Here is a 26,521-nt window from a genome sequence, read left to right as displayed (position 1 = left end):
TCGGGCTCTGGGCTGATGGCTCGGAGCCTGGAGCCTGTTTCCGATTCTGTGTCTCCCTCTCTCTCTGCCCCTCCCCCGTTCATGCTCTGTCTCTCTCTGTCCCAAAAATAAATAAACGTTCAAAAAAAAAAATTTTTTTTTTTTAAAATAAAAAAAATAAAATAAAACAAACCAAAAACAGAATTTACAATCTAACAAGGGAGACTGACCAGAAAGCAGGCAGCCACAGTACCATGTGGTAAGTGCAGATGGTAATGAGACCACAGGGGGGCCACTAACCCAGCCCAGAGTTAACTGAAGTACTATTAAGTAGAAGTACTTAAGTATAGTTCTAAGTACTACTGCTAGGTTGCTCAGTAGAGGGAATGCTGAGCAAGATTTTCTGTCATTCAATCATTTCAACGAGTATACTTCTCATTTCTAAACGATTTGTTTGATTTCTGTTCAAATATACCTGTTTTTTTCACACTGTCCTTTTTTCCAGTACTTTCCATTCTTTATTTTGGCCACCACGTGAAAACTACATTTCCCCCCTTAAAGTTTCTTTCAGATTGCCTTATTACATCAAGTTCTCAGGAGTATTAACCCTCCTCTTTTGCCCATTCACTTTCACGATGGAATGTGGTTTTGAGTGGTTCATGATTTTTTTCTGTGTGATTTTCCCCCCTCTGGGTGTCCCTATGAGCCATGGGTTGTGGAAATATGGCTTTGGTGCAGTTTACATTTGTTGCTCCTTGGTGTCCTAGAGTTATAATCGCTTTAGTTGATCTATTTTTACTTTAATTTCCTCGCTTAGGGAAATTGTTCAGTCACTTATAACCAATGTACTGAATGCTTACTGTATGTACATCCCCATATTTGGTGCAAGATAACAATGTAGCTGCCTTATGGAACCACAGACTCAAAGGACCAAATACACACAAAAAGTTAGGTGATCATGTAAATGAGACAGAGTAAAAGGCCTAGTGGTGAACACCCAGTCAAGTTCAGCAGGAAAACCAGGTGGAGAAAGATGATGAGGAAAAACCCAGAAAGGAGAAGGTTTGTGTGAAGAAGTTTCAGAAGTAAAGTGAAGTAAACTGCCCCCCCCCCCCCCGGCCCCCAGAGCCCTGACCTCTTCTGGGTGGAGAGTTAATGTACTGCAGTTATCAGACGCTGTGGGTGAACTTGACTTTAAAGCTTCCCTTAAGAAAGCGAAATCAGAATCCAGGCAAAAGGAGGTCCTTTAAAGTGCTCCTGGGGGCTAGAGGTAGGCTTGATGAAGGTTATGTTTCAAGGGGGAAGCACATAACTTGAAAGGGCTAGAAAGCTTTGTATTGACTGAGACCACAACAAGCCTGGGTTGGCGAGCCCAAGGAAGGAAGAGAAGGGAGGGAAGCAGACAGACAGGATTTCAACGTGGGCAGTGTATGGAGTATTTATCGTCAGGAGTGGCAAGGGGAGAGTTGACTATTTAGGGGGCAAGGCAGGAAGGGAGTCAGGAAGGGCAGACTGCAGGAAACCTGGTCTAAGTGGTCAGAAGGCATGTGTCTATTCTAAAGAACTTTCTCACAGTGAACACAGGATAAGTACAGGCAAAGGGACAGATGCCCCACTGCTGTGTCCCTGCAGACCCCGGGATACTCGATTCTTTTCCATATAAACAGAAAAGTTTATTGAGCACCTCCACAGCCAGCAGGGCACTGTTCTAGATGTTGCTGGGGGTGAGGGTGGGCACGTTTACAAACAGGGACAAGGCAATTGCTGTAGTAAGTACCTTCCTCGCAGGGTTGTCATGAGGATTGTTCTTAACACGTCGTCGCAAAGCACTTGACCATGTCTGGCACATAGTAAGTGTGACTGAAGGGCCAGTTATCGCTACCCATTTAACTATAAGACTTTCAGAGCCTAGCCCAGGACCTGCGTATGCTCCCAAGGAAAGACAGATTAAAACCCTCACCATCTGGTGAGGGAGATACGCAAATACTTTAGGGCCACTTTCCTAACCGTGGGCTCTAAGGGACGTTCGCGAAGGCTCAGTTGCAAAGGAGGATGGCCACAGCCGTTAAGGGGCGCCTGGATTTGGTCTAGTGAGGAGGGCAAACGGATAAGACACGACTGGAGACCGCAGAGGGGCTCAAGCTGGGGGAGGAGGTCTCGCAGGCCACAGTGTCTGTGCTCTGGGCCGCAAGGAGGCGGGCCCAGGACTGCGGAGAAAACTCCCGAAGCCGAGGAGGGGGCTTGGAAGCGTCTAAGACCATATTGGGGGCGCCTGGCTGGCAGAGCCGCCGAGCCCCGCCCCCGCCGCCTTCCAGGGGGCTCCGGGGGGAGTGCCCCGGCTGGAGGCAATCTTCACACTCTCCGAACCCACGGCTCGGGCCGCTCGCGACCACTGACCCCCGGCCTGCAACCCAGCGACCGTCCAGTCCCCAATCCCGCCCCAGGCCCACATCCGGCGCGTACCACCTGCGGCGCCACACAGCCGCGCTCCCCCGCAGCCGCGAGTGGTGTGGCCCGGCCCCGCCCCCTTACGCCACTAGGGGGCGGGGCGTCCCCCGTCACGTGACGGGGAGTGACCTCGCCGCCCGGCGCCATGGGGGCTTCGGACCCGGAAGTGGCGCCCTGGGCTCGCGGCGGTGCCGCGGGGATGGCGGGAGCCGGAGCAGGAGCGGGAGCTCGCGGCGGAGCGGCGGCGGGGGTCGAGGCTCGGGCTCGCGATCCGCCGCCTGCGCACCGTGCACACCCGCGCCACCCTCGACCCGCGGCGCAGCCTTCCGTCCGCAGGATGGACGGCGCGTCCGGGGGCCTGGGCTCCGGGGACAACGCCCCGACCACCGAGGCTCTTTTCGTGGCGCTGGGCGCTGGTGTGACGGCGCTCAGCCACCCGCTACTCTATGTGAAGCTGCTCATCCAGGTGGGGGCCAGGGCGCCGTCGGGAGATGGGGGCTGCTGTGAAGGTGACAGGCCGGGATCTGGAGGAGGATGGGGGCAGGGAGCCTATGGTGACGGATTTGGGAAGAGGGGCGGAAGACGGCAGGTTTGGTGAGCTGAAGGAATGGGACAGAAAGGAAGCGTTGATGGGTCTGGGGGTGAAGGGATAGAAGCGACAGATTTGGGAAAGGATGAAAGGAACAGGGCATTTGGCGGGTGCAGGGGAGGGGTCGAAGGGGATGAAGGAGAGGATTTGGAGGTTGAAGGAAGGGAGGTGATGAACTTGGAATTGGAGGAAAGGGGCAGCATTTGGGGGCGAGTAAAGAAGCAACAGAATGGGGGAGGGGCGGGAAGTTTTGGCGAATGGGCAGGGAGGAGGACTGGGGGGCCAAAGCAAAGTATTTAGATGAAGAGCACATATTTAGAGTAGAGGGGAGCAAGAGCTCTGGATTTGATAGAGATGGGTTTAAAGCTGTTTGAGGGGACAAAGGACTGGAGACCAGGGCCAAAAATTTAGGAGAGAAGAAAGAGCATCAGCCTCGGGGGAGGGAGGTGGAGAGGAGAAGGTGGCATTGGATTTAATGGTGAGGGAATTTGGTGGGACAGGGCGAAGGCAGAGGATTTAGCAGGGGAACGCTATGAGTTTGATGGCGACGACAGATTTGGTGGGAGGAGGGGACAGGGTGACGCGTTTTGAGGGAGGGGAACAGATAGGGAGACGCAGTGGGGGAGGGGTGTGATGGCGATTCTTATGGAGAGGGGAGCCAGAAGCAGGCTTTTAGGGAGAAAGGGATGACGCACTTGGAAGAGAAAATGAAAGTCACAGTTGGGGTCGGGAGGTGGGACTCAACAGTCCTTGTATGGGGGGGATGGGTTATGGAAGTATTGGAATTAGGCAGGAGGGGCGGTTGGGACTTAAGGTGGCAAGATTGGTAGAGGCTGGCAGAAACTGAGGCCAAGGTGGGGATGACTCTGGAATGGAGCCATGCAGGGGCACTTGGCATACGGTGGTGGCCAGCAAGACCTTGCAGATGAAGTGGACTGCTTGAGAAAGAGAGAGATTGAGCTGGAAGGAGGCGGGGTGGAGGGGGTGCACTTGGCAGAATTAGGTGGGTGGCTAAGATAGGCACCGTTTAGATGGGGGTGATTCCGGCCTGGACTGGAACTGAAGATTTAGCCTAGAATTTTCCAGTTAGGGGAACGGCGGCAGGGCGGGGGTGTGAAAACTGAGATGGAGACCAACCAAGATTTGAGGTTTGAGTTGAGGCGAATGGGTGTTAGATTTACTATCTCTTTAACTGGGCTGAGAGATTGGTGGGGGGGAGGGGGGGGCGTTCGGTTGGAATGGGAGCAGTTGGAATCTGGGATCTGAGGAATGGGGCAAGGGGTTTTTAGGTGTGAACGGGAGTATGACAAGGAATGAGGAGATTCGGTCGGAGACATCAGGGTGCCTGACTAGCGTCTAATTGTGACTGAGATTTGGAAATGGCTGGTGGGGGGAGATTGGGACTGGCATTTGGTTGTGTTTTGGGAGTGAGGGCTGCTTGATTTGGGGGATTAGGATTGTATTTTCAGCAATAGAGATTACAGGTTTGGGAGAGAGAGTGGGGCTTTGGAACTGGTTGTTACCCGAGATGAGAAGTAAGGGTCCCAAGAGCTGAGTTTTTCCTCTGACGGAGTGAGATTGGGTGAGGGTTGTGTTTTTAGGGTGGGAGATAGGAGAGTCTGTAGAGTGGAGGGTGCTGAAATGCATAAGGAATGGGGGGGGAGGGTTCATCGTTTGGACCTTGGTAGATGTGGTTTACTGGTTTGAGGAGAAAATTGAAATACAAGCGATTCGAAGAGGGAATTGGGAATGAGGAACACCAAAGCACTGGGTGGGGGAGGATGGGTGAGCCCACTTGGGTGGTCTATCTGATTTGAACCTAGCTGGTGCTGAGTGTAACGTGTTTCAGGGTGAAACCTTAGTAGGTAGAGCTCGGGAGTCAGCAGCAGTTTGCAGAAAAGGCAGAACCTGTTTGAGGGGGCAGGTGGCAAGATTGGAGTGGCAGGTCTGGGGGTTGACTAGATCAGGTGACTAAGAACGCAGGGCCTCATATCAGGGTTCGTCTGTGTTAAGTTTCGGGAGTTGGGGATTTGAGGATGATGAACTGGCCCCACCAGTGCCTGATACAGAGTTACAGCTTTGGCTGTGGTTAGGACTGGGGAAACAGATTTGGGGATGAAATAGGGTGAATGGGACTTGGGCACAAATAATGAAAACTTGAGAATGAGGGGAATAGGGCTGCGATGTGTGCCTTTCATAATCTCGGGTACAAGTGCAAGAAATAGACTCAACAAACTGGGGGACTATGGGGTGAGGGGACACAGCAGACTTAAAGGTGCGCTTGGAATTACTCGGACTCCCAAGTTGTGACTAGACGGAGACAGCAACAGAACAGTAGCTCACTCTTGGAGTTGAAGGTGTGAAGGGAATACCGCCTATCGAAGAGAACAAAATCAAAACTTAAGTCAGAACCTTCGAACGTTTATCCAAGAAGGAGAAAGGTCTAGCAGGGGAGGGCTCACTGCACGGGTCAGCTGGCTCATGTCTTTCCTTCAACTCCCCTGGGCTGGAATTTGTTTTTTAAAGAAGGTCACCGTCGTGGAGGGTTTTTCATCTATAGTCCGTGATCTCTCCGGTAGCTCAAAATCACATCGACAGGGGACAGCCAGAACTTTCAAAAACACTTGACTAAGGTGAAGAAGGGAGGAAATTAGCCTAGGAAAACTCTGGAAGCATACCTAGTCCAGTTTTTAAGACAGAACATCCCAACTCTGCCATTCCTGCTCCCTTCCTCATCCTAAAGGAGCTGCTGTGGTGCAGGGGCTTGGCTGGCCTCCTTTCAGGGTCACGGCTTGTGTCCTGGAAGGGGCCTTCTCCTATTCCACTCAGGTGCTGGTCTCCCAGACACCTTGCTTTCTCCCTGCCAGCAGTCTCTCTCCTCATCAGTTGGCAGCATAATAAATGGCCTCACCCTTCAGGAGAGACCCAACCTCCTCAAAGGTGTGTGGGTGGCTATGTCCTTCCCTCCCCCCGGCACCCCCCATCGTGCCATGAGTTTAATGGCTACTGTCATCATAACCTGCATCTATACAGCAAGAATTATGATAGCCCTACAGAAATGAGGGGGGTCATTCTGTCACAGGGATATGAAGTGATCAAGATTAGAATACAGATGAGGAATTGTTTGAGGAACAGCCGAGTTTGGAGGTAACAGTTTGCTCGGCCTGGGAGCGAGAGCGACTGATTTGTCAGCGTCTGCGTTGGGTGCAGAAAGGAACCTGAGTGTGGGCCACACTCTGGGGTGGAGCTGAGCTGTCCTGAAGTTCAGGACCGAGGTGGGGGTGGGATGTGTTTCGGAGTTGGCACACTGGGGATTGAGGTTGGACTGGAGTTTTAGCCCAGAGATGGGACTTAACTGAGATTTATTCTGAAGTGAGTGCAGGGTTTGAAGTACACAAAAACACTGGAAATGTCTGGCATTTGAAGGTGAGAATGTTGGGGGATGGGGTGACTTGGATTATGGTAGGGGGTAGGGATCTGGGACTATACACTTCTGTTCATTGGGAGCTTACGTGATGCTGACGGTTCTAGATTCTGATGACGTTTCTGGTATGTTTTGCTGGGGAAACCAGCAAGAGCAGCATTGGAATTTGTAGGAGAAGAGGCAGAGGCCTGGGGTGTGAGAAGCGGTGAGCCAGACCAGCCATAGAATCTGACCTTGCTTTTGTATTTGTTGATTCTGAAGGTGGGTCATGAGCCGATGCCCCCCACCATCGGGACCAATGTGCTGGGGAGGAAGGTCCTCTATCTGCCCAGCTTCTTCACCTATGGTGAGTGTGCTTTCCAGGCAGGAGGGCCCGCGCCGACAAAAAAAGCGCGTCACACGTCACAGGGGGAGCAGGCCCAGCTGGCCCCCGGGAACACACAGGACAGTGCGGCACCCAGGCTCAGAACTGGCAGGGAGGAGGGGATCAAAGAGTGACCAGAGGCAGCAGGGTTGCTGGGGCAGGAGCAGGTGAACAATGCAGCTTTGGGCCAGCTCCTCTGCCAGCAGCTGCCAGCCGTCAGCCCAGGCAGCAGGAGGGGCCGGGCCAGGACACTGGTCCCTGTCATCCCTGCCGCCCCAAGTTGTGCCTGGAAGTGGCCGGGGCGGGGTCGGGGGGGGTGGTCCGGGGAGGTTTCCTTTTGATTTCTGAGCAGTCTGGGCTGTTACCAGTTTTCCTGCTTTCCTTTTAGTCCAGCAGGAGGCCTGTCGGGGGCTTCCTGGGTTCTTTTCCTTCTTCTTCCTCTTTCCCCTGCGTCCCCCAGGCAGTGGACCCCACTCAGGCACCTCCACACAGGGGGCACAGGGCGGCCAGCACACGCTGCGTTGCGCTTCACGTCTGGCATGTCCCGACCCGCTGCACGAGCTCGGGCAGATCGCTTCACTGCTCTGGCCTTGAGCTTCTAGTCTGCAAAGCTGTGTCTGCTTCTTCATCCCGGCCCCTCAGGCAAGCAGCCCCCAGCCCCCTCCGAGGCTCTGCTGCCTGGGAGGTCTGTCCACCAGCGGCCCGCCACACTGGAGCTTGTCCAATGCCACCTGAGCCCACCTGGCTGCCTCCACTGCTCGTCCCCAGACCCCCAGGCGCCAGCTGGCCAAAAGCCTTTCAAACCCATTATCGCTGCCTCTCTCCCAGTCCCTACCCTCCTTGGACTTCTTTAAATGTGCCCTTGCTTCTCCATGTTCCCACTCGGCTGATACCCTCAGGCTCCCTCCACTTCGGCTCTTCTTTCTTGTTTGGTTAGTCTAGAATGTTCTCTGAAAATCTTTTTCTAATTAATTAATTATATATTTTTAAGCATTTATTTATTTATTTATTTATTTATTTATTTTAAATTTTTTTTTCAACGTTTATTTATTTTTGGGACAGAGAGAGACAGAGCATGAACGGGGGAGGGGCAGAGAGAGAGGGAGACACAGAATCAGAAACAGGCTCCAGGCTCTGAGCCGTCAGCCCAGAGCCTGACGCGGGGCTCGAACTCACGGACCGCGAGATCGTGACCTGGCTGAAGTCGGACGCTTAACCGACTGCGCCACCCAGGCGCCCCAGCATTTATTTTTGAGAGACACACACAGCACATGAGCAGGGGAGGGGCAGAGAGAGAGGGAAACACAGAATCCGAAGCAGGCTCCAGGCTCTGAGCTGTCAGCACAGAGCCCGACGCAGGGCTTGAACTCACAGATGGCGAGATCATGACCTGAGCTGAAGTCAGACTCTTAACCGACTGAGCCACCCAGGCACCCCACCTTTTTTTGTGTGTGTTTTGAGAGAGAGAGACAGCTTGAGTGTGCATGCGTGTGTGAACGGGAAGGGGCAGAGAAAGAGGGGAACAGAGGATCCGAAGCAGGGCCTGTGCTGACAGCAGAGAGCCAGATGTGGGGCTCGAACTCAGTGTGAGAGTACGACCTGAGCCGAAGTCAGATGCTCAACCGACTGAGCCACCCAGGCGCCCCTGAAAATCTTGCTGCTGAATAACCTGTGGTTTTGCCTCCTGTCACCTTTTTTAAATTTCACACACTCTTGGCAGAATCTGATGTCCTGTTTCTCTTCCATTTTTGCCACCATGACATTGAGTAGTCTAGGGCCAGGCAGAACATATCGTTTTGTGGGGAAGTGTGTCCGTATTTGTTTTTATTTAAAAACCGTCAGTGAAGGGGAGGGAGAAGGCCCAGAAGTAGGCACAGGAAAGCCAGTGTACAAAGCTAACACTGGGTTTGTGGGAAGCCGGCGTGGCCGGCTGCCAGCCCCTCCATTGTGGCCTCTACGCACGCTCTAGCCGAATGAGGGACCCCAGGTCAGAGCCCAGACTGTCTCTACTTGTGTCACACAGTCATTCCCGGAAGGTCTCACGGTAGAGGGGTCTTGACCCACATTTTGCCTCTTGCAGACATGAGCGGAGCTCTGAGGTGCCCCTGCTCACGCCGTGTGTGTAAATGTTGTTTCAGTCCAGATGTTGTAAACAGATGCCCGTTAGGCCGCTTTAGACACCCTGCCTGCTCTCCCGTCAGGGAGGGGGCTCAGCTGTCTGCATGTCTAGATACTGTCTGGACAACATCTACTCCTCCCCATGTCATGTTGAAAAGTGCCATAGCTGTCGTGACATTCTTTGGTGTAACAATGAAATTCCTGGAGAGAAACCCTGGCCAGCTGTGGGACCTTCTGGGCCCACAAAGGCCCCTGGAGGAATTTTTGCCTGCCTTCCTCTGCTCTGAGAAACAGGAGTTCCTGCTCCTTTTTTACTGGTGGGCAGATCAGCTAGAAAGAGGTTAAGTGACTCACTCATGATCCCTCTAAGACTTTTTCCTACCTGGCTCTCTCTTGCTGGCTGGAGCTCGCCTCCCCCAAAATAAACCTTTCTTCCCCTGGTTCACTCTGTGAAGCAGGGCACCCTGCCGTGTCACCCAGTGTCCTGTCCCCTCCTACTCTTCTCTTTCCAGTCCCACCCCCATCTCAGGAAGCTAAATATGCAGGGAACAGGTGCTCCCGGCCCCAGCATGAGCCCGTTCTAGCAGTGACATATAAATGCTGGGTTGGCAGACATGTTGCGGTGGAGAGAAAGGCGCATTTGCCGGTTCCTGCCACTGCGTGGTGCTAAGGAGCTGAAGTCAGGTCTGGAAGGGGAGCACAGTGTCTGAGAGAAAGTTCTGCTAGCTTCTAGGTATGCAGGTTTAAAAAAAAAAATGATCATAGTTTAAAAGTTGATACTAAAATAATGACACATTGGAGCCCCTGGCTGGCTCAGTCGGTAGAGCATGCGACTCTTGATCTTGAGGTTGTAAGTTCGAGTCCCACGTTGGGTATAGAGATTACTTAAAAACATAAAATCCCGGGGCGCCTGGGTGGCTCAGTAGGTTAAGCCTCTAGCTCTTGGTTTCAGCTCAGGTCATGATCTCACAGTTCATGAGTTCAAGCCCCGTGGCCGGCTTCATGCTTACAGTGCAGAGCCTGCTTGGATTCTCTCTCTCCCTCTCTCTGCCCCTCCCCTGTTCATGCTCGCTCGCTCTCTTTCAAAGTAAATAAATAAACTTAAAAAAAATAATGAAACATTAAGAGAGGTATCTTTTTAGACATCCTAATGAAAAAACACTGATTCATACAGGTAGGGTCTACCTTCCCTGACTGCTTAAGTTTTTTCTCTAGAATAGTTCATTGGTGCCTGTTACTTCTCCACTTGCTATGTTGTTTCCCCACCTCATCCCCTGCTGTGAGTCATAAATGCTAACAGGTACGAGGTGGGGCCTGGGTGCAGCACAGGGTAAGGGTGGTCCTCTTCCTGGTATGCTCAGGGGACATTCTTGAGCCTTTCTTCTGGGAGTTTTTCCTTTTTCCTCCCTTAGATTGCAAACTTCATCATTGCCTGCGGGCACTCTGCCTTTTTCCTTTTTTTCTCTCCCCCAAGAAAAACTGTTTTTTTTAAAAAAAAAATTTTTTTTTCAACGTTTATTTATTTTTGGGACAGAGAGAGACAGAGCATGAACGGGGGAGGGGCAGAGAGAGAGGGAGACACAGAATCGGAAACAGGCTCCAGGCTCTGAGCCATCAGCCCAGAGCCCAACGCGGGGCTCGAACTCCTGGACCGCGAGATCGTGACCTGGCTGAAGTCGGACGCTTAACCGACTGCGCCACCCAGGCACCCCGAAAAACTGTTTTTTAATTAACAATTTAGTCATCTCTACACCCAATGTGGGGCTCGAACTCACAACCCCTAGATCAGAAGTCACATGTGCCTCCAACTGAGCCAGCCAGGCGCCCCAAGAGAAACATTTTCTTTTTTAAGCAACAGAATTGGTTTGTGGGTTGTAGCAGTTAAGTTGCTGAGTTGAAACACTAGCTGAGTTTGCCAAGTCGATTTTTCAAACTTAAAAAAAATTTTGTGACTTTGGCAAAAATACATTTTGAAGGTTTTACAAAAAGAAATGGGCTAGAGAAGACTCTGGGGTTGGGGCCTGATTGCTTGTGGGCTTTGGACAGCTGCCCCCTTCCGTGACCGAAGTCAGCATGTGCTGAGGGACAGGCTGCATCTGGTCTGGGTGTGACTGTGACCGGGGGGTGGGTCTGTCGGGGCGGGGGGGTGACACTGCCACCTCTGCTTTCTTGTAGCCAAGTACATCGTGCAGGTGGATGGGAAGATAGGGCTGTTCCGAGGCCTGAGCCCCCGACTGATGTCCAATGCCCTCTCCACTGTGACCCGGGGCAGTATGAAGAAGGTGAGCCTGGGGGGCGAAGCCAGGATCGGTTGCTTGAGGTTCTCCCCAAGCTCCCTGGTGGCCCCAGAGGCAGCCATGTGCACTGGTCCAGTTTCTCCTTTCCCAGGGGACACCCAGGCGCCACAGCCAGGTTCCAGACCCTGGTGCGTCAACACCTCCTTGATTGGGAAGTTTCTGGTCCCTAGTCCTCCTGCTTTCCCCCAGCTGTGACAAGCTGTGACCGCGAGTGGGGGGAGAGGGGTCCCCTCCCCCACCCCCCGCCAAGCTCCAGCCCTGGGGTTACCAGAGGTGAACCTAGCTGCAGGGAAAATGGTAGGAGCTGATTCCTACCATTCCTGTCCCTTAAGAGTTACATTGAGGAGGCATAGCTGAACTTTGCTTTTGGCAAAGTTTTTTGGGTTTTGGGGGTTTTGTTCTTGTTTTTAATTAAGTAAGCTTTATGCCCAACCGTGGACTAGAACCCACGACCCTGAGATCAAGAGTCACATGCTCCACTGACTGCGTCAGCCGGGCGCCCCACTCCTTTGTTTTTGTACCTCAGGTTTTCCCTCCGGATGAGATCGAGCAGGTCTCCAACAAGGACGACATGAAGACTTCCCTGAAGAAAGTGGTGAAGGAGGTGGGCATCTGGGGTCGGAGAGGGACAGGCCCCGGAGGGGAGTCTGATTGTTTCTCACTGCCGAGTTGGACAGGTCATTGAAGAGACGGGGTTGGCTCTTCACTCCGCATGGGTAGGGTGGGACATGGAAGGAGCCCCGGCATGGCCACTGCAAGGAATCCCAGAAAGCCTGTCAGCCATCATGGGGCCTGGCCTGAGACCCAGCCGCACCCCTGGGCAGAGGAAATGGGGGGTGGGTGGCAGGTGGGGCTGTCCGAGGTAGACTGGCCCCCTCGGGGGCTGTGGGATCCCAGTTTGTCCATTGTAAGAGCTTGTGTTCCCCTTGAGGGCCCATTCGAGAGAGAGGCCAGACCAAGTCCCTGCCCTCTGCTCTCTTCCAGACCTCCTACGAGATGATGATGCAGTGCGTGTCCCGCATGCTGGCCCACCCCCTGCACGGTGAGCCACCCCTTTGGAGACTGCCTCTCACCTGTGGGATGAGCCCTTGTGGACTGAAGCTGGCGGCGGTAGAGCCCTGGGAAGTGTAGTGGGGTGGGGTGCTCCCCCGGAACCGCACTGAGGAGAGATTGGCGGGGAGTCCTGGCCAGAGGGAGCAGGGGCCCTTCCCGGGCAAGAAGAAATGGGATGCTGTGCTCACGGGGTACGACGGGGAAATCCCAGAGGCCCTCCTCCCCTGCTGCGCTCTGACACAGGCCTTGGGCAGCGGCCGCTGCACCGGGCACCCCGCAGCTGGGTGCCCTGGGTTTTGGCCACGACATCACCTGCGTGTGTTTTCTTTTTCCTCAGTCATCTCAATGCGCTGCATGGTCCAGTTTGTGGGACGGGAGGCCAAGTACAGGTGGGTAATTCTTCCAGGACTGGCAGGAGTGGTCCTGTCACCCTTCAGAGTCTGCCAGGACAGGCCGTGCTGGGGTCAGTTGCTGTCCCTTCTCTACTCTCGTTCTAACGTGCTAGCTTCAGAGGAACATGGCAGTGGGCGGCCACCGACAGTGTCCAGGGGCGTTTTCTCCCCTCCATCCCATGTCCGGGGCTGCCCTGCAGAGGGGTGAGTGGGAGTGGAGTTGACTTGGACCGTGCCACCTGGGACTGCACTAGGGTTCCGTCCTGGACCCCCTAGTTCTGCCCTAACCATTTCTCCAGCTCTCACAGAGCTGACTTGTAGGTCGTTTCATCTTCTGCTAAGAGGCGGTTCCACCCCGTGGGCGGGGGCCCACTCCATTGCTTGCTTACCGAATACCTCCCGGCATCTGCCGGGCCGGCAGTGAGCTCAGTGCCGTGGGGGCAGAGCTGTGTGGACAGAGCTCTTCCCCGGGACGGTTATGCCCTCCTGTCCTCCTTGCCCCACGAAACCCCGTGGAGGACAGGAGGCAGATCCTAGAGGCACGTGGCAGGAGGACACATCTCTGTTACCCTTCCCAAGACTCTTATCTCCTGGCTTCAGTTGTTTTCGGCAGCTGTCCTGTGGGGCCGCTGCCCCAGGCAACTCGGCTGCCGTGGCCTCATTTGAGGTTCACTAATGGGAGGTTGGCCCATTCTCCCAAAATGAAACCGTGAGGTTGGTAGACACGACCAGGAGGGGATGGTCTGGCTCAGAGCCCCAGTGGCCAAGAAGAAGGGCTGGGGGGCCTGGCAGGGCTGGGTGCCTTGGGAGCAACCTCGGCTCCCATCGTCTCTCTGTTAAACTTCCCCTGCCACCTAGGCTTTGTAGGGCCTCTGCTCAGGATAGGCCACTTGGCATTGCGAGCCACAAGTCGTAGAGATTGCTCTTAAGCCTGCTTTGCGTTTCATACCTGACGCCAGCCTGTCCTTTGATCTCCAGGCGCCTGCAGGGGAGGGCCAGGTGACTTTTCCCAGGCTGCACCGGGGCCTTCTGGTTCTAGGGCCTTCTGCTACAGTACCTTCTGCCCCAGGTTCCTTTTCTGCCCTCTGGGCAGGTGGTTCCCCGCTCGCCACCCCTCCTGCTCTCACGCTGTCGGGCATGCAGTCTTTGCTGGAAGGCTGCTGAGCCAGGGATAGGCACTAGGGCCAGGCAGGAGAAGGTCCCGTTACCTTTGCAGCAGCCCAGACTGGAGGCCAATTCCCAAATTCCAGATCCACAGCAGGCAGTAGTAGAGAACCGTTAGGCTCCTATCCTGGGGTGAGTGGGTTTCCCATCCCCGTGAACTGTGTCAGTGCCCCTCACTCCTAGACGAGAGCTCTCTCTAATCTTCTCCACTTGGTTTCTGCCTGGTAACACAGAATCTCCTCTCTGCATCCCAGCCCGGACTGGATGGCTTTGAGCAGGGATGGTGGGCTCTCCTCTCCTCTCCCCCCCACCCCCACCCCCCAGGGGTGGTCTTCTCCACAGTGACTGGGTGACCTCGTACCCCTGTCTTGCCTTCTTCACAGCGGCGTGCTGAGCTCCATCGGGAAGATTTTCAAAGAGGAGGGGCTGCTGGGATTCTTTGTGTACGTGAGTTTCTGTACCCCATAGCTGGCCACGTGGCGTGGCTCTACTAACAGACACGTTCTCAACCTCCCAGGCTGTAGCTGCCAGGCTCAGACTAACCACTGGGCTCCGTCCTGCCTGCATAGCTGCATTCTGGCTCCGTGCAGCCCTGGGGCTCGCGTGAGCCAAGGATTGTCAGGACCGATGCCGTCCCACCCTTTGCAGATCACGGCTCACACAGAAATGGTACTGCGTGTCCCACACACTGGGGAGACGGACTGACGGGCCCCTTCCCCAGACCCTGTCCATTTGCCCTGAGGCCGATCTTCAGGAGCCAGGGCACTCTATCTAGGGTATTCCACATGACAATCCATACTTCTGGCTTCTCCTGAAAAGTCGGGAAACCCGGCTCTGCTGAGCCTGTGTTTGTGCGGAGCGGCCAGAGGCAGGGCACGTGATCTCCTGAGGACCGCGGATCCCTGCCCTCCTCGCTGTCTTGCATCTGCCTTAGTTCACATGTAAAAGAGAAAGACCAAAAAGACTGTCCAGACAGAATAAACCACAAGCAGACCCAAGAGCCAAGCCTGACATACGGCTTTTGTTTGGCCTTGTTAAGACCTTGGCAGTGACATACGTGCTATTACATACGTAATATTCTAAGCACGGAGTCCTCTGTTCATTGTGGCTTTGTAGTTGGTCAGGAGTTTTTATTCAGGATCTCTCATGTAACCAAGAGACGACCATGTAGGTGTGTGTGTGTGTGTGTGTGTGTGTGTGTGTGTGTGTGTTTGTGTGTGTGCGCGCACATATGTAATATATAATAAATGGTTCTCACCAGGGGATGATTTTTGCCTCCAGGGGACATTGGTCATGTCTGGAGACATCTTTTGCTTGTCACAGTTGGCATCTAGTGGGTAGAGGCCAGGGATGCTGCTAAAATAAACATCCTGCAACGCAGAGGTCGGCCCCCCAAAACAAAGAATTATTTGTCCCTAAGTGTCAATACTGCCAGGATTGAAAAACCTTGATCTATACACACACTCACACACTCCTATATTCAGGTGTGTGTGTGTGTGTGTGTGTGTGTGTGTGTGTGTGTGTAAGTAGAATGAATATTTGATTGTGTGACTGGTACATCAGACCATAAAACTACATGGCCCCACCTCTGGCTGTTTCCATACTCACTCTGTGGTCCTCTTCTGGTGTGTGAAGAGATTCTGACGCAACACATCCTTGCTCATTGGGTTCTTCTGTTTATCACATATTTGCAGACCAGGTGATACATATGTGTTACAGGACTGAGGAGGCACCAAAGCTTATGTGAATGGTTAGTCTGAGCACAGGTCAGGGCAGCAAGATTGCAGATGGCATTCTTGAAGTTCATTTTAGTCACGTCCCTTTATAACATAGACGTGTCATATACATTTTTTTGAGCTTTGCAAATATTTTTTGAAACATTAAAAACATTTTTTTAGTGTTTGTTTTTGAGAGAGAGACAGACAGACCGTGAGCAGGGGTGGGGCAGAGAGAGAGGAAGACACAAAATCCGAAGCAGGCTCCAGGCTCCCAGCTGTCAGCACTGAGCCTGATATGGGGCTCGAACCCACGGACCGTGAGATCATGACCTGAGCCAAAACCGAGTCAGATGCTTAACTGACTGAGCCACCTAGGTGTCCCTGTTTGTTTGTTTGTTTTTAACTTGTGTTTTTTTTTTTTAACATGTTTGCATGTTTAGATATGCGTGTTTAGATATTAAGGACATTATTTCAAAATATTTGAAAAGCTTGGATTCCAGCCCTACGTCAGGCTCTGCGCTGATATCACAGAGCCTCCTTGGGATTCTCTCTTTTCCTTTTCTCTCTGCTCCTCTCCTCACATTCACATGTGCATGCACTCTCTCTCTCAAAGTAAATAAATAAACATTAAAAAAAAAAACCCACGAATAACATACAGGACCTATTGATCTCAATCTGGCTTTTTGCCCTCTGCACCGTATTTTAGGGACCTTCCATCGCATTTTGTAGAGCTGTTTAATTCTAAAGGCCATCATTTTAACTGTCAGTCCTCTTTGCAAAAGCTTGTGTGGAATGGCTTCAGTGGAACATTCTAGGGGTGAAGACAACAGATGCATGGAGCAGAGTGTTTTGTGAGAGTTGATTAGGTAAAGAGGCCAGGAGAAAACTATCAATGTGTAGACCCTGTTTCATAATCTGCATTTGAAAATCCCAGATTTAGCAACATTCACATCTTGAGGCCAGGCCTCTGTAGTTTGAAAACCACTTGTGAGACCACAGACTTACTGGTATCAGATGTGGTTGGTGTGTGACACCCCCACGGAGAAAAGCACACTGCCTTCCTGACGTGGGTATAGCCACTGGCCCACATGGCCCCTGCAGGCTGTTGTCCTGAGGCGGTACTTTTGGATATGCTGAAGTTTTCAGCTTGGAACATCCCTGCCTCCTTCCTGGGCGTGGAGCCCCCAAGAAATGTTCCCCTCCCTCCCCTGCTCATCTTTGCTCACCTTGTTTTTTAGCGGCTTAATCCCTCACCTCCTTGGAGATGTGGTTTTCTTGTGGGGCTGTAACCTGCTGGCCCACTTCATCAATGCCTACCTGGTGGATGACAGCGTGAGTGACACCCCAGGGGGGCTGGGAAACGACCAGAATCCAGGTTCCCAGGTTGGTTGGAACAAGGACTTGTCAATCTTTCCGTGTACCGCTGATGCCCAGGGTCAGGGGCAGACTCGAGGACTCTGGGATCTGAGCACCAAGGTCCTGAGGGCTAGGGAGTCTCTGGGGAGTGGCCTAAGAGGGCCTCTCATTGTCCCGGGGGCAGCTTTGCTTCTGGGGAGAGTGGGCTCCAGAGAGGAGATTCAAGATCCGCAACCAGACCTGGAGGAGTTCGTGGAATGCATGTCCTTGGGCAGTTTTCGAAATAAAACGGATCCCAGCTTATCCGAGGAAATGATCCAAGTAGGAATCAGGAAATCAGGACACAGACCAGCTAATAACCCCCTAACTTTTGCTTCATGTTTCATGCTTAACGTTCACTCTTTTGTGAACATTATGGTATTTGATCCCAACAGCACCCCATTTGTGAAAGGAACAGGGCAGGTGTAATGTCCCATTTTACTGGTAGAGAAGTTGAGACCCAAAGATTGAGAGGCTCTCCAGAGGCACTCGGCTAGGACTCAGCAGGGCTGGGACTGGGTCTTTCCCTGTGCTGGGCTGAGGGTGCTTCCTCCCGCCTCGAGGTTTTTTAGTTCGGCTAGGAAGTATACCTTATAGGCACACCCCACTCTTTTGTTAGCAGTGGTCCATACAGCCTGGTCTGCACAGACCTCAGCAGGCTAGGTCAGGCATGAGGAGGCTTTGATCCTTGTAAAAGGCGCTTGTTTAAGAAAGGTGTCTGGGGACCTGGTGGGTTGACAGGTTCTGCCTGAACCAGGTTGAGCTGGGGAGCAGTGATGGGCAGGTAGCCAGACACGCTAAGAGCAGGGATTGCCAGCCCCAGGAGGATAGGTGGGCTGGGGGCCTGTCTGTCAGAACCACCTCGTGGTGGGGGTGGGGGTTCATAGTATGCATATGTCTGTGTCTGGGCATGTGTCGTGTGGTGAAGAATGTCCCGCCCCAGCTGAGAGCCTCTGCTCAGGGAAACCAGGGCTGGCCTTGGGTAGGGAGTCTCGCTGGCCTTTCAGCGTAAGCAGGTTCCTAAAGCTCCCTGGAGGCCAGCTCCCACTTGCAGTCAGAGTGGCACACACCCAGGGCCCTGCCCTTTTTCTCAGGGCCTTGGGGAGGGGGCGGGTGGCGTGTTGCTGCTGTCACGTGCAGAGCAAGGCGGGGACAGCCAGGGCATCTTAGTGGGGGGGGGGGGCCCACAGCTGGAGGGTTTCCCCCGAGTCCAGGCGGGCGGGTGTTTGACCGGGGGCTGCCGCACTTACCACCAGCACCTGCAGTCACCAGCGTCGAGGAAAGGGCTTTGCGAGCGCTCTTCTGCGTGTGGCTTAAAGGCCAAGGCGAGGTTGCCTGTGAGGCAGCCGCGCAAGCCTCCGTCTGGGGTTACTGGGCATCCGCCTGGCAGGATGGCCACGCCCCAGGAAGCCGAGGCACAGGTAGTCACCCTTCCTAGCGAGGGGCCGTCCCCTGGGCAAAGAATTCAGATGTTGGGGCTCAGAAGGGGGTGAGACTTTGCTAAGGTGGGAGGGTAGCAGTAGGCTTCGAGTTCCCCCTCGCCTTTTGCTGCAGGACCAGGATTCTGTGTCTGGGGAGTTCGGGGGGGTGTCTGTCTTTTCGTCCACCTGCTGACCACCAATTGTGTGCCAAGCCCTGGACACTGATCGAGGCAGACCCAGGCCACGCCCTTGGAACTCACGGCTCGTTGGGGTTCACAGGCCAGTGGCCAGTGATCCCATTTACGTGGCCTGCACCTGTGCTCCTCACCATCCCTGGTGGGCTCTCCAAAGCCTTGTCAGTCCACTTACCCCACTTCCGTCTCTCAGAGCTGCCCTTGGCTCTGACTACAAGGCCACGGAAGCCACCGGCAGGCCTAAAAAGGAACTCTGTGCAGCAGTGTGCGAGGAACCGAGCCCAGAGGGTGTGTGAGGCCGGTGTGCGGGGTGAGGTGGGGGGGGCCGCAGACCAGGTAGCATGGGGCGAGGGTGCTTGTCTGAAGTCTGCATCCCGAGGTACCTGTAGCAAACCGGTCTCCCTTTCTTGTCCCTCCAGTTCAGCCAGGCCCTGGCCATCCGGAGCTATACCAAATTTGTGATGGGGGTAAGTCGAGCCAGCTGCTCAGCCCGCTGCCCTTTCCGCTGCCCTGTGGGCCTGGGTTGGGCTTAGGAAGCCAGCTCTCACGGTGGCTGGAGGCAGGCCTAGGTGTAGGGTGTGGGGACCGCGTGTCCTCGCTCCCTGGGCCGGGGTACGGGCTGGTGGTGGTGACATGCCATTCATGTCTCCCCGGATCTCAGATTGCGGTGAGCATGCTGACCTACCCCTTCCTGCTGGTCGGTGACCTCATGGCTGTGAACAACTGCGGGTAGGTGTGCACCCCTCCCCCAGGCACCCTGCCGGGGCCGTGGGGGGTGGCGGTCCAGCTGAGGCTGTCCGGTGCTCTGCTTTCTCCCGACTGCTCTGTGTGTAGGCTGGGCCCCCGATATCCTGGCGTCCTCTGGGATTCACTGCCCGCCTTGGGGATGAATCTGGGATTCAGGAGGTGGGTGGTGGCAGCTCCGGGCCACCCCTTGAGATCTCCTGTCCCTTGGCTGATCCGTCTCCCGTTGTTCACTGGGGCTGACGTGCTCTCCTTCCTGGGCAGGCTGCAGGCCGGGCTCCCCCCGTATTCCCCCGTGTTCAAATCTTGGATCCACTGCTGGAAATACCTGAGTGTGCAGGTAGGCAAAGCTCCTAACAGAGGAGGTTCCCCCCCACTCTTCCCCCACGTCAATCAGGTGAGACGGTTTTGTGGACTCGACGCTGCGTGGGAAGACAAGGGATCGTCCTGGGGTCCAGTGTTGTCAGTAGGGAGGATAAAGAACGGAGACCTTTGGCGTAAGGCATCTTCGTTAAATTTTCACTTTATTTTAGAAAAGATGTGAGGTCATTAGATCTGAATTTGCTTATCGATCTTACATTAGACACCGTCTCCTTTTCTTCCTCAACTTTTAAAGACTCATACTGTGAGGGAGCCCATGGGGTAGGTGGTGAACCTGAAGCCCAGGACCTTAGACCTCGAGTAACACGGCTGACAACGCAGCGGCCCGGAGCACTTCTGACGAGCAGCCGCTGGTCCGAGACTGACTCCTCCCTTCTGTGGGTCATCCCTGGTGTCCAGGAGAACCCGAGGCTTGAACTGGGCCATGCAGCGAGGGTGCCCGTCTTGGGATTTCGTGTTCTCTGCCCAGGCACCCTCTTAGCTGGGCTGCAGCCCTTGGGCCCAGAGGTCAAGGATCCAGGTGTCTGGCTCAGGGCAGATCCTTGCCTTTTCCTAGCCTTGGTTTGCCTCAAAGCAAAGTGGGGCAGCGGTCTGGGGAGGAGCCGGCACGCTGACAGGCCTCAGGGTCGAGAAGAGGACAGGTGGGAGGAAGCAAGGGAGCAAAAGACACAGTTCTTCCCAGCGGCTCCCATCAGGTCTACGTCACATCCCATGGGCATTAGGGAGTCCCCGAAGTGTCTGAAGCCAGAAGGGCAGCGAGTCTCCTCTTTGGGGGTTTCCTGCTGAGTAGCCACAGCGACATCGGACACCCTGTGACGTGAGGCAGTCCGCTCCCTTGTGCCTCAGCACGTGGCATATTCTGACACTGCCCTCTAGGATTGCAAGCCTGCGCCCTCCACCCCTGCCTGACCCTGGGGTCTCTGAGCTGCTGGACCCTCTCTTGTCCCCTGCTGGCCTTGCTCAGGGGCAGGATGAGAAGCTTGGTGGCCCCTTTCACTGACCTGACTGTTGCTTCCAATCCAGGGCCAGCTTTTCCGTGGCTCCAGCTTGCTTTTCCGCCGGGTGTCCTCAGGATCGTGCTTTGCCCTGGAGTAACCTGAATCGCCTGAAAAAACATGCTGCGTCAGCCTGGCCACCGGGGGTGGGGCCTGACCGTGTCGGGCACCTGTCAGATGAGTCCAACCCAACGACACCTAGATGTGCTCCAGCCAGCTGGGCTTCGGTTTCCGTATTTACCGTGCGTCTGTCCAGAAGTGGGGGTTGGGTGGGGGTGAGGCTGCACCCAGTGGATTGGTTACCTGTTAGGTCTGGGGAGGGTGGGGCAGGCCTAGGGCACTCGGGCACAGTCCCCTTCCTTCGCTCACGTGCCAAGTCTGCCTTGTGAAGGGGGCCAGAGAATGGCTAGTGGAGGCCCAGGTAGGATGGGAAAAGGCTCACGGGGTCAGCTCCCACCCCCCCCTCATACCCACGTCCGCCCCAGCCTCATCCTGCGCCTCAGCTGGGGGCGTTGCCCCCCCTGCTTTGTAAATACGGCGGGATCCGCTTTCATGAGGCCACCATCATGTCTAGGCCTGTGCGAGAAAGCCCTTGCCACGTTCTGCCTTCGTTCTTCTCAACACTACTTTTCTGATGCCAAGGCGGGCACCTTCTGAATGGGAAATCGTGTGACTGCTCAGAATGTGTCTCCCTCATCAAATGCTCGTCGGTTTATTGGTGATGCCTCACATGCAGGATCTGGTTACCTGTGCAGTTGTGAACACCCAGAAGTTAGGCAGGTCAGTGTCTCTCGTACTATTCGGTTTAAAAGTTCCCGATAAGATTTGACCTTTTCTCCCTCAAATAAATGTATCGGTGGTGATTTGGAGTTTTGTGGAGAGTCCGTTCTTTTTAATTTTTTTAATTTTTATTTATTTTTGAGAGAGAGAGTGTGAGCAGGGGAGGGGCAGAGAGAGAGAGCGGGACACAGAATCCGAAGCAGGCTCCAGGCTCTGAGTCCCCGACGTGGGACTCGAACTCACGAACGGTGATATCCTGACCTGAGCCGAAGTTGGACACTTAAGCCATCGCCTGGAGAGGCCCTCCCAGCTTCAGAAAATGTTCCACCCAAACCCCTGTCGCCTCAGCACGGTTTGCGGATGACATTCTTGGGTTTTGTCAAGAGTCATTTGGTGTGGTTACAGCAGAAGGGGTAGACATGGGCCCAGCTAAAGTGCCGAGCTCTGTCTTCTCTGGCAAAGGCAGATCTCCCTTCAGTTTGTCTGCCCGGTGCTGGGGTTTATAAACCCCCAAAACTTACAGATGGAACCTGCTGGCCTCTGGGGACCATGGGCTTCCATCTGATGGGGCTTGAATACCAGCTGAGTTCCCCGAGTGTTTCTCTGCCCTTGTTCTAGAGGACTGGCTTCAGAGAGTTGGGGTCTGGTGACCGTGGTCCTGCTTCTCACAGGGACGGGAAGGCCCCTGGGATGTTTTTGCAGAACTGGTTTTCCCCAGTGGTCTAGTAACAGTTGTCTTGCGGGCGGTTTGCTTTATGTATCCCTGTTCCCCAGGAATTCAGGAGCATGCCCGTGTGGGTGTCCTGTAAATGTCTGGTGGCTGAGGCCACTGAGGTCTCTTAACTCCCTTCAGACTGCTGAAGCGGCAGGGAAGGGGAGCACAGCGGGCCAGGCCTTGCTGGCACCATTTCCTTCCAGAGAAGGAAGGCCCTTCAGAGGCACGTCTGCCTTGTGGCACGTCACCTCTCTCCAGCCCAGTGTGGTTTCCCCGCATGGCACTGACCACTGTCGCGGGGTGACTTTTCTTCCTGTTGCTTCACCTTCAGATCTTGTGTTTGCATTGATTACCTCCTAAGGCCCCTGTGGATTTAGGGGCGCTTGGACTTGGGCATTTCAGGGCCCGGACTACATTTCCCAGGCTGTCTTCTGCACCCAGAAACAGCAAGAAAATCCCCCTTGGATGCTCGGTCTCAGGTTTTAGGTGAGCAAAGTACAGGTTCTGCCCCTCCTGTTTTTCAGGTCAGTATTCAGATGTGGGTGTTGTGTATGTTAACTTTGTTTACTCTCTTCCGTGTTTGAAGGCTAACGTCTCACCCACCGTCCGAGCCCCTGGTATTTCCCTGTCCGTCCTGGAAACTAAAGTGCGACCAGGTTTTTAGCTGAGAAAGGAGATTGGGTTGGATTGGGGCACAGCTGAGCTATCAGCAAGAGGAGGGGTGACAGGGAGTTAGTCTCCATCCTCTCCTCCTGGGAAACCTAATTCTGAAGGACAAAACCGGGAAGTCCTCTGCTAGGCCTCCCGAAAGGCCTGAGTTGGTAGTGGTGGCCTGTGCTGGGTCCTACCAGAGCCCTCGTTGCTTTACCGGTCCCCAGATGCCTGGGGCCGTGCAGCATAGTGCTGGAGCAGAGTACTCCCCACTCCGCAGAGGCCTGGAGGCCGCAGAGTGCCAGTCAAACTTCCTGTCATGACAAAAACATTCAAAAACCTTAGAACTTCCTCACCCTGATAAATGGCATCTATGAAAAACCCATAATTAACATTAGACTGAATGATGAGAAACCTAACGTTTTCCCTCGATGCTCAGGAAAGACAAGGATGTCTGTCTTGCCATTACTCAACGTTGTACTGGAGGGTCCAGCCAGGGCAAGCAGGAAAGTGAATTAAAAGTTATCTGGGGGGCACTTGGGTGGTTCAGTGTCCAACTCTTGATTTCAGCTCAGGCCATGATCTCACAATTCATGAGCCCTGTGTCGGGCTCTGCTGACAGCATGGAGCCTGCTTGGGATTCTTGCTCTCCCTCTCTCTGCCCCTCTCAAGCTCAAGTGCTCTTTCCCTCCCCCCCCCCCCTCTCTCTCTCTCTCTCAAAATAGACTTTAAAAAATAAAGTTATTTGGGTTAGAAAAAAAGAAGTAAAACTATGTCTGTAGACAACATGATCTCGTACATAGAAAATCCTAAAGAATCCACCAAAAATACATATAAACACTTAAGTGTTTAAACACATAGAAATAACATAATTCAGCAAGGGTACAGGTTATAAAATTGATACACAAAAATCATTCATACTCCTTTATACACACAGTTGAAGAAAGTGAGAATGAAATTAATAAACAATTTCATTTATAATAGCATCAAATAATAAAATGCTTATGAATAAGTTTTACCAAAAAATCGTACAATTTAGGGGCGCCTGGGTGGCGCAGTCGGTTAAGCGTCCAACTTCAGCCAGGTCACGATCTCGCGGTCCATGAGTTCGAGCCCCGCATCGGGCTCTGGGCTGATGGCTCAGAGCCTGGAGCCTGTTTCCGATTCTGTGTCTCCCTCTCTCTCTGCCCCTCCCCCGTTCATGCTCTGTCTCTCTCTGTCCCAAAAATAAATAAACGTTGAAAAAAAAAAATTAAAAAAAAAATCGTACAATTTATACTTTGAAAATTACAGAACATTGTTGAACAAAAGTAAAGACCTTAAGTGGAAAGACAGCCCATGTTCATGGATTGGAAAACTTAGATGGCAGATTACACAATCCCTATCAAAATCTCAGACGACTTCTTTGCAGAAATTTGACAAGCCGAAACTAAAATTCATGTGGAAATTCCAGGGATCTAGAATAGCCTAAGCAATCTTGAAAAAGAACAAAATTGGAGGGCTCATTTTGCAGTTTCAAAACTTACTACAAAGCTATGGTAACCAAGATAATGTGGTACTGGCATAAGATAGACATATAGATCAATGGAATAGAATCGAGGGTCCAGAAATAAACATTTACATTTAAGGTCAGTTGGTTTGGGACAAAGGCAACAAGACAATTAAACGGAAGAATTGTCTTCCACGAAAAGTGCTTGGACAACCGGATATTCACATGCATGAGAACGAAGTTGGACTCCCACCTCACACCACATAGAAAAATTAACTCAAAATGGATCAAAGGCTTAAATATAAGAATTGAAACTATAGGGGCGCCTGGGTGGCTCAGTTAAGTGTCCGACTTCGGCTCAGGTCATGATCTCGCGGTCTGTGAGTTCGAGCCCCGCGTTGGGCTCTGTGCTGACAGCTCAGACCTGGAGCCTGTTTCAGATTCTGTGTCTCCCTCTCTCTGACCCTCCCCCGTCCATGCTCTGTCTCTCTCTATCTCAAAAATCAATAAACGTTAAAAACAAAAATTTTTTTTAAAAATTTAAACTATAAAACTCTTAGAAAAAGACATAGGCATAAATCTTTGTGACCATGGATTAGGTAATGATTTCTCAAATATAACACCAAAAAACAGCAACAAAAGAAAAAAAAATCAGATAAATTGGATATCATCACAATAAAAACTTGTGTTCAAAGAACATCCTAAAGAAAAATTGAAAAGACAACTCAGAATGAGAGAGGATGTTTTAAAATTGTATATCTGGTAAGGGACATCTAGACTGTGTAATTCCAATAGGGGCATTCTGGTGGCTCAGTCAGTTGAGCATGTGACCTCATGGTTTGTGAGTTCGAGGCCCACCTAGGGCTCTGTGCTGACCGTGCAGAGCCTGCTTGGGATTCTCTGTCTCTGCCTCTCTCCGGCTCACCCACGTGCGGCTCTCTCCCTCTCTCTCTCTCTCTCAAAAATAAGTAAACATAAAAAAAAAAAAAAAAAGAATTGGGGCGCCTGGGTGGCTTAGTCGGTTGAGTGTCCGACTTCGGCTCAGGTCATGATCTCATGGTCTGTGAGTTCGAGCCCCGCGTCAGGCTCTGTGCCGACAGCTCGGAGCCTGGAGCCTATTTCAGAATCTGCGTCTCCCTCTCTTTCTGACCCTGCCCTGTTCATGCTCTGTCTCTGTCTCAAAAAAATAAATAAACGTTGAAAAAAAAAATTAAAAAAAAGAATTTCTACAACTCAATAATAAAGACTTGAATAGACCTCTCTCCAGAGATAAATGGCCAATAAGCACCTGGAAAGATGCTTGGCATTATTAGCCATCAGGGAAATGAAAATCAAAACCACAATAAGATACTGCTTCACACTCACTAGGATTGCTATAATTTTAAAAAGATAACAAGTGTTGGCAAAGACGTGGAGAAATGGAAACCCTTGTTGCTGATGCAAATGTGAAATGGCGTGGCCGCTTGGGAAAGCTATCCGGCAGTTCCTAAAAAAAGTTGAAGAGTGACCATGTGACCCGCAGTTACCTACCATACGATACTGCTCCTAGATAGACACCCGAGAGAAATGAGAACATACATCCACACAAAAACTTCTACACGCATGTTGATAGCAACATCAAAATAGCCCCAAACTGGAAACAACCCAAATGTCCACCAGTTGACAAATGGATAAATAAAAGGTGTTCTATAGTAGGGGGTATCACTTGATAAAAAGGAATGAAGTAACTGCTTCATGCCATCACATGGATAAATCCCGAAAATGTGTTACGTGAAAGAAGCCAGACCAAAAAAAGGCCACCTGTGTGTAATTCCAGTTACACAAAATGTCAGAACAGACCAATCCATAGACAGTGGATTAGTGGTGGCTTAGGACCTGGGGTGTGGGGCTTCTTTTGGGGGTGATGAGAACGTTCTAAAATGTTCTGATGGTTGCACCACCCTGTGAGTAAAAACCACTGAGTGGTCACTTTACATGGGTGAATTTTATATGAGTTATATATAGTTATTTTAGAACACACGCGACGGAGAGGGACGGGGGAGAGAGAATCCCAAGCAGGCTCCACACTCAGCATGGAGCCTGACGCGGGACTTGATCCCCCGACCCTGGGATCATGACCTGAGCCGAAATCAAGAGTCAAGACGCTCAACTGACGGAGTCACCCAGGCGCCCCTATATGAGTTATGTCTTAATTTATATCTTTAAGATAT

The 26,521-nt window shown here is 52.7% G+C and overlaps 1 protein-coding gene across 2 annotated transcripts; it reads left to right on the top strand.

Annotated features, from left to right (window-relative positions):
• The first annotated feature begins 2,551 nt into the window (after positions 1–2,551).
• Positions 2,552–21,545, top strand: MTCH1 (mitochondrial carrier 1). 2 transcript variants are annotated; one of them, XM_030315400.1, is made up of 12 exons: positions 2,552–2,893; positions 6,702–6,786; positions 11,098–11,204; positions 11,746–11,823; positions 12,204–12,261; positions 12,610–12,661; positions 14,212–14,271; positions 16,785–16,878; positions 18,976–19,023; positions 19,218–19,285; positions 19,565–19,640; positions 20,705–21,545. In XM_030315400.1, exons 1-12 carry the CDS (start codon positions 2,573–2,575, stop codon positions 20,774–20,776), a joined length of 1,119 nt encoding a protein of 372 aa, XP_030171260.1. In that variant the 5' UTR covers positions 2,552–2,572; the 3' UTR covers positions 20,777–21,545. The 2 variants fall into 2 exon arrangements, with proteins under 2 accessions (XP_030171260.1, XP_030171259.1); XM_030315399.1 differs by having other exon boundaries at positions 16,785–16,929.
• The last annotated feature ends 4,976 nt before the right edge of the window (positions 21,546–26,521 follow it).

This window comes from Lynx canadensis, chromosome B2, assembly GCF_007474595.2.
Source record: "Lynx canadensis isolate LIC74 chromosome B2, mLynCan4.pri.v2, whole genome shotgun sequence".
Classification (NCBI taxonomy): Eukaryota; Metazoa; Chordata; class Mammalia; order Carnivora; family Felidae; genus Lynx; species Lynx canadensis.
This window is presented reverse-complemented; position numbering and strand designations above follow the sequence as displayed.

What these genes read in the sequence shown, in the direction of transcription:
- MTCH1 (XM_030315399.1), top strand. Translation starts at nt 2,573, where the DNA reads ATGGGGGCTTCGGACCCGGAAGTGGCGCCCTGGGCTCGCGGCGGTGCC. An exon ending in GGACGGGAGGCCAAGTACAG is followed by an intron (nt 12,662 to 14,211) that starts GTGGGTAATTCT and finishes CCTTCTTCACAG; the next exon opens with CGGCGTGCTGAGCTCCATCG. An exon ending in ATACCAAATTTGTGATGGGG is followed by an intron (nt 19,024 to 19,217) that starts GTAAGTCGAGCC and finishes CCCGGATCTCAG; the next exon opens with ATTGCGGTGAGCATGCTGAC.